The 7,589-nt window shown below is 40.8% G+C and overlaps 1 protein-coding gene across 1 annotated transcript in view; it reads right to left on the bottom strand.

The window, feature by feature from the left end:
• Window positions 1–278: 278 nt before the first annotated feature.
• Window positions 279–7,589, bottom strand: part of LOC142748176 (gonadotropin-releasing hormone II receptor-like) — a 50,496-nt gene continuing 43,185 nt past the window's right edge. Inside the window, exon 5 of the mRNA XM_075855293.1 lies at window positions 279–1,112. Coding sequence (XP_075711408.1) covers window positions 709–1,112 — 404 coding nt within the window. The 3' untranslated portion in view covers window positions 279–708. The remainder of the gene's footprint in view (window positions 1,113–7,589) is intronic.

Here is a 7,589-nt window from a genome sequence, read left to right as displayed (position 1 = left end):
TCTCGGCATCCCCACCGATCAGCTGCTTGAAGGAGCCGTGGCGCTCATATGAGCGATGGAGCCTGTTCATTGTTTACATGGATTCCATTTTTGTTCGTACTTCCACACTCCTTTACTTTCGTAGCGGCTGTAGCGGCTGTATTGCAGAGTTGTCCTATTCAATACCTTGCACAGCCGCTATGAATATAATAACGTGTGCAAGTACAAACAAAAATTAAATCCATGTAAACAATGAAGAGGCTCAGGTGTTCGAGCACCACGGCCCCTGCAAATAGTTGATCGGCAGGGGTACCGAGAGTTGGACCACCACCGATCTAATATTGGTGGCCTATCCTAAAGATAGGCCATTCTTTTCAAAATCCTGGATAATCCCTATGAATTTTCTTTTAAAGTACTGAAAAAAATAGAAAAACTTTCTTACTAGTAATATAAATATGACTTGAAGACAATGCTTGAAAGGCCACCGGTATATATAGAACCGCATCTAGAAAAATGTTCTGCATTATAGAACTGTCTTTGTGGCTGAGTATTCATGTCTAAAATAAATAGCAAATGCAGGGCTTTGGAATGTGGATGATAAATACTTCTAAAGCCTCCCATTGGCCCCCCACCGTGGGTTGTCTGATGGATTTAATATGTCATTTAGAATTTTGTGTCTAGAGTCTCTTAACAGTCTTTTGACAATCCAAAAACATCCTAGTGTTGACTTTAAAATATAGACTGCAGGGTTGTTCCAGTAGATGTTGGTCCATCCATGGAGGTGAAGTCTTTGATAGTCATCTCAGAGTCTGCGAGTTGCTTGCTATTTTTTGCTCTTCTTGACAGAAGTCCTCCTACTCTTCTGAGCCAGTTGCGCACATCTTCTTTGAAGGACGGGGTGTACAATCCATATACAAGAGGATCAGTGCAGGTGTGAAGAAGACCAAAGAGAAACAAGCTATGATGAATATACTCAGGGGTCAGGTAAATCATTTCTGGCTGGAACCAGTACCATATTCCTAACAGATAATAAGGAGTCCAGCAGACCATGAATGATACCACAATAACTAATGTCATCTTCAGTGTTTTCAGTCGTGCTTTGGAGATGAGGTCATTTTTACTTCTTGCTAGCTCTGGGAATAAAAAAAACACATAAATTATAAAATATGTTTGCCGGTCACTGACTACATCATCCTGAGGGACTCCATTGCAGACAAATACATTTCACCACTGGTTCAAGATAATGAATTCGCACAATACTGTATGTCACAAATTTACAGAACAGGTGCTTGAACAAGACTAAAGACCGCTCTGTTCTCGTCTTGTTACAACTACATAATCAGATAAGAGGACATATACAAGAAACTGAGCACATACAAACCACTGATGCAGATGGATTAGAGAAATCATTGATATTTCGGGATTTTGGCAGACTGCTCCATAAAATGCAACTTAACTTTTTTTTGTAAACCAAAGTTAAATCTACACTTTTTTATTGGACTACTGCATATACAGAATACAAATAACAATACCACATTGTGCCGAATCATAAGGGCCATACAGTATGATGCTATAATAACTTTTATATAAAGTTTCCTAAAAGTAATGCTATTCTGTCCTGCCACCACCAACACTGCAAAAATAATATACTGTACATTGTGTGGCACTGATACTAAGGCAATGTAAATACAGTGCTCAAATAATACCACCTTACAGTGTTCAAATAAGAGCAACATACAGTGATCAAATAACTCCCTACATAAAGTAATCAAATAAAAGTGCTATAAAATCTGCTATACAATTAATATAAAGATTTGTAGCAGTCACAAGCATCCATTGTTAGGCCACCTGTGCCACCCCCTTCATCACAGGTGGCTGATGCGTGCTCTGTGACCACACAAGTCGCACAAAGCCGCTTTGTATACACCTGAATATAGAGCAGCTAGCACATCATAAAAAAGAAAGTGTAGAGTACCCAGGTTTTAGAAAACAGAAAATAGGGAAAAAAATCATATTTTACTTCTTTTACAAATAAAATACTATTGGTTAAAAAAATTATTTGTTCGGTTTCACCACATTCTTGGAGCCATAAGTTATATTTTTTCATCGTTTGAGCGGTGTGAGGGCTTATTTTTTTGAGGGACGAGCTGTAGATTTTATTAGCACTATTTTTTTGGTACATATAATTTTTTTATTCACTTTTTATTTCATTCTTTTTACCGCTATGGTGACCAAAAAACAACGATTCTGGGGTTTTGAATGTATTTTTTTTTACACTGTTCACTGTGTGAGTCAAATAATGCTATATTGTAATAGTTTCTGACTTTTACGGACACAGCGATACAAATTTTTGTATTATTTTTTTATTCTTACATTGTGGTTGGATAAAAATGAAAATGAGAAAATGTATCAAACTTTTTTTTGTTTACACACTTTATTAGTTCCCCTATGGGACTTGAACCAGCAATCATTAGATCGCTGGTACAATACATGGATGAGTTACGGAAACAGTTACGGCCACTTCCTGGTTACATGGTCGAGTTACAGAAACAGCGTAACTCGCTGAGCTACGCTGTTTCCGTAACTCCCATAGTAGTGAATGGCAGTTACAGAAGCAGCGTAGCATGCTACGCTGTTCCCGTAACAACAGTTCAGTTCTAAGGGAGTTACGAAAACAGCGTAGCTAAGCGAGTTATGCTATTTCCGTAACTCGACCATGTAACCAGGAAGTGGTTGGGAGACAGCGGAGCTGGGTAAGACAGAACGGCATTTAGGGGGCCCTGTTTTAGAGATAGGTGCGGGACCCGCATCTATATGACATTTTTTACATATCCTGTGGATATGTCATAAATGTCCTTCATGGGAAGACCCCTATAAATTCCGCAGTCTCTATTGACCGTTGAATTTAACTAAACGGCCAGGAACAGCGCCATTGCTGTTCCTGGCCGTTAGAGCAGTGTGTCAGCTGTAAAACACAGCTGACATCTGCAGTGTATGGAGCGTGCTCAGCACGTGAGCCTGCTCCGCTCCAAACATAATCCCCTCCCCGCTCCATGATGTGCTGACACATCACGGGTCGGGAAAGGGTTAATTAAGAAGTGGTCAGGGGGCCCGGCGCTGCCGGGTCCCTTGACTGCCGACTATAAAATGCAGGGACTTTTTAGAAAGATTTATTCTTGCTAAAAACTGCGTTTTATAGTCCGAAAAATACGGTATATTTTTTACAACCACTGTATTCTACTATTACGTACAGATGTGTCCACCCTTACCTTTGCTTGAATTTGGTTAAGTACTCCAATTTTTCATAAGAACAATATCGCGACATTCTAGCAAAACTTGTAAAAGGCCGCAATGCACGTCAAAACCACTGGGCGGACAAACATAGACACATATAGCATAGACATCTCGTGACAAAGTATTGTGAAATCATGTTTAGTTTTAAAGCTGATTATCTCGCTCCACACATCTCTGGCCATGTTGAGATAAGAGGAAAGGTAAGGAAGGACACATCTGTAGCCTCTCTTGTAAATTGAATTAGATTGATGCTGTAGATGCAATTCTGTAATATACAAGAGTAGACTCACCTTCGGGTAGGTCAAGTTAATTTTATACATTAAATTCATGTCATGGCTGTTGTAACAAAAAAGGCTGACTCTACTATGTCTATGTGAGTGGTTAGGGAAATATGAGAAAAACTAATGGTACAAACGGATAGCACAATTCACCTTAAGGTCTCCCTTTACCTGTGTCTGCATACTCTGCTGGACTACAAGGAAAGGTGTTTCTCTAGAGATTAAATTCCTGGATAAATAGCAAGGAGCCAAGGCAAAGAAAAACGAGCAAGTGTTTGCAATTAGCATGGGAATATAAGCCTAGTAGCCAACATTGCTCTAGGTTAACTCAGAATCCGAGGATAGAATCATAGTAGGGAAAGTAGGGCGTTTGCAACGATCAGGCAACACAATAGAGAATCATCAGGGCAAACTGGATTACCAGGTAGAAGATCAACTCCAGTTGAGCAACCACAGTACCAGCGGATAATGTGCAAGTAATCCAGATGAGCAACCATAGGTCCAGAGGTCAAAGAATTAAAGTCTCAACCCTAAATTTAAGGATGAACCACTGTAGCAGGCAACAGAACGGTGCCAGGAAGTCTTTTAAATAATGGCTGCTGGATTTTGATTAGCGAGGTGGGTGGCTTTTTTCATTCATTACGTCTAGGGTGGCAGTGGTGGCCAGGCCCTTACAATGTTGCTGCAGCTACAGTTTCTTATAAAAATCACCCAAAACATTGATCTAAAGTAGTAAACCCATAGCTAAAATATTTACACAGCAGAACAGGCTATAAATTCTGAGATATTTGGTAGAATATAGTCAACATGTAATAAATCCAGGAAAAAATAAGACATGGTCTGAACATCCAGTATTTTTACAGTGATATATTGCTGCTAAGCACAATTAAAAAAAATGAACATGAGTTTTTTTGTAAACATTGTTTTCAAACTGTGTAAGCCCAATTGCCACTTTACGGTAAGCTATTTAAAGCTTGCCGTTGTCAAATTGCTTGTTAACGGCCACATGGTGTTGCGGGTAAAACTGCTGGTTGGTTACCTGCGAAATCGCACAGCGATTATCAAGCAATTTCATGCAGCACAGCAGCATCATTTTAAACAAACTGTATAAGCCCACTTGCCACTTCAAGGCAATCGCTTTAAAGTGGGTCCCTATGCTTAAACTTGGTCCGGGGCCGTACGGGGACCGCCACAGTGCAGCAGTTGCAGGGGGAGTAATGCAACTGTCTGGTTTCTCTCCTGTCATTTATCACCGCCTCAGTGGAATCACTCTCATTATTTATTGACAGTTAAAAGCTGTGTCCCTGAATTGAAGAAGAATTGTCAGTGAAATGGCTTGTCTAGGATTACTTAGGCATGTCTTTCTCTTAACCCTCGAAGCTATAGCAGTGCCCTGCACGAAAAAATGTACTCATCATTTGCACATGACCGTTGACTTTGCTTACTCTGGAGATTTGAAATGCATTTTTATTCACCCAAAGCTCCAGAGAAAAAACTCTTTATAACAACCCATTATCTCCCTTGTCATTTACTATAAGATATATGAGATATGCAAGCATCCTCTGAGCGTGACATTAAAGGGCTCTCACAGAGACAATTAGCAGCTTTTCCTCGCATCAAAAAGCAGAGTGGGGAAACAGGGAATGCACAAGCCTTGGACGCCAGCAGGGTTATCCCACAAGCTGCACATGGAGTGGGATAACAGGAAAGCAACTTCATGTCCACATTCCAAAACATTGGCATCTCTTTTTGGAAATTTCTGCAAAAAATCTATCACGAAACATATTGAATGTTTATATTTAGTATTGCTGACATATTCTCACTGCAAATAAAGAGATATTATATCTGTGTAAAGCTGCTCTTCATAGGAAAAGTCAAACTCAATAGAACGTCAAGATCTGAACAGTAAAATGAAATCCTAATATTTCTACTTGGGCTATAATAGCTTAAAGCATTGTAACAGATCACGCCCTAGCTTCATGCTATTGCTTGTCCGGTGAATGACATGGACAGGCTATAGAGGTGTCAACGCACTTCATTTTCTAAGGAGACACCCAATTTTCACTGTAAAAGGACAGTTTTTACCACATTCCATGGAAAAAGCCGGAAGTCCGAAACCCAGGTTCGGGCAGGAAATTTGGCGTGCTGCATGTTTTTATATTTGATATGTTCAAACTTTTTATATACCTTGTAAGTATGGAATAAACACTGTGGTGTGAAGTTAATCCCACAGTGTTGTGCTATAATTTATTTATATTCTTAGAGTTTATGTTCCAATCCTTTGGAACATCTGGGAGTTGGTATCTGGAGATCGATACCTATTTCTGTGGACCTACAGGACCCAGGAGAACTAAGTGCAAACCATTGGGAATATCGATTGTCTACCGCATACGTGCTGGGAGAAGTGATATCCTCTGAAGATTAATTTGGACTGTTGCTAAGTATGTTTTTTTATATTTGGGTGTTGTGGATTTCATTCCTTTTACCTGCTCCGATCTAACTATTTAGGAAGTATGCATAGGGAAAATTGTATTTCTTTTCACTGCCTCCGACCCAGGCATTTAAGGTAGGATGCAGGATTTCTCTGTACATGGCTGCTGAGCAGAGGCTTTTACTCTTGTGATGTCTGCCATAACTATGCAGTAATTTCAAGCTGCCCTCTCATCCAAAGTGTAGAACACTGTGGGCAGATGTTCTGTGGGCAAGGGAGCCCTCTGCACATCGAAACAGACTGCAGGTGTCATAGAGAGTGGAACTACATAGATGAAGAGGAAGATACAATTTTCCCCTATAAAATATACCGTTCAGCCATACAATATATATATATATATATATATATATATATATATATATATATATATATAAAACCACCTGTCTAAAATTGTGTTGTCCCCCTCATGTAACCAATACAGCTCTAACCCATCAAGGTATGCACTCCACAAGACCTCCAAAAGGTGTCCAATGTATAGGTAGAAGTAGTACCTGTCGAAGTAACATCCATATGAAGGCCAGGACCCAAGATTTTTCAGTAGAACATTGACCAGAGCATTACACTGCCTTGGTCCCGCTGGCTTGCCTTCTTCCTATTGTGCTTACTGGTGCCATTTCTAAGCGACACAAACACCTGGCTGTTCACATGATGTCAAAGAAAACGTGATTCATCAGACCAGGCCATCTTCTTCCATTTCTCCACGACCCAGTTATGATGTTCACATGCCCATTGTAGACGCTTTTGGCAGTGGACTGTCATCAGCATGGGCACTCTAACTCATCTGCGGTGACGCAGCTCCTGTTATGGAATCACTGGGGTTGCGAATTTCCCAAAAGGCTGCTGGAGACTGTCGGGTGTAAGCGTGCAAATAAAACCACAAACCCAAATCTGTCACAACTCTGATCGACAGAATCTAAGGCTACTCTGAGATATTCACCAGAGCCCACCAGAAGGCGGGATGGTATTCGCTGCACAGAACCCAGGTTGTTTTAACAGAGTTCAGTGTTGGATAAGGGGTGCAATGCAGGCAAACCTGAACAGGTAACCAGACAGCCAGAGGGTAAACAGAAAGTCCAAAACAGAGCTAGTGGAAATCAGGTACAGCAGAGGTCAGAACCAGCCGGGAGCAGATAATCAAAATCAGTAAACAAGAGGTTAATGAGAGACAAGCCAAGGTCAGTTTCCAAGGAGTCCAGAAGCCTAGGGCACAGAGTAAGTGAGAGCTTGATCACCACATTTAAGAAAGGAGAAAAATTCCCAAGCAAAGAAAGAGGAAGGAGGCCAGGTATAAATATCCTACCCTACACCTGACAGGGAGAAGACAGAGAAGAGGGATAGGCTCAGGAAATACACAGAACTGCCCAGAAGATAGATTAGCAGACATGGCGATCGTAAGGACACAGACGTTTCCTAACAGTATCCGCCTTACTACGAGGGGCCACCGGAGCCTTAAACCCCGGCCTAGGTTTCAAAGGGAAAATGAAAGCTTTTAACTAGACAAATAGCATGTACATAATAGGCCGGAACCCAAGTTTGTTCCTCTGGCC

Source organism: Rhinoderma darwinii, chromosome 3, assembly GCF_050947455.1.
Source record: "Rhinoderma darwinii isolate aRhiDar2 chromosome 3, aRhiDar2.hap1, whole genome shotgun sequence".
Taxonomy (NCBI): domain Eukaryota; kingdom Metazoa; phylum Chordata; class Amphibia; order Anura; family Rhinodermatidae; genus Rhinoderma; species Rhinoderma darwinii.
The sequence above is the reverse complement of the archived record's forward strand: the minus strand, read 5'-3'. Positions and strand labels throughout refer to the sequence as shown.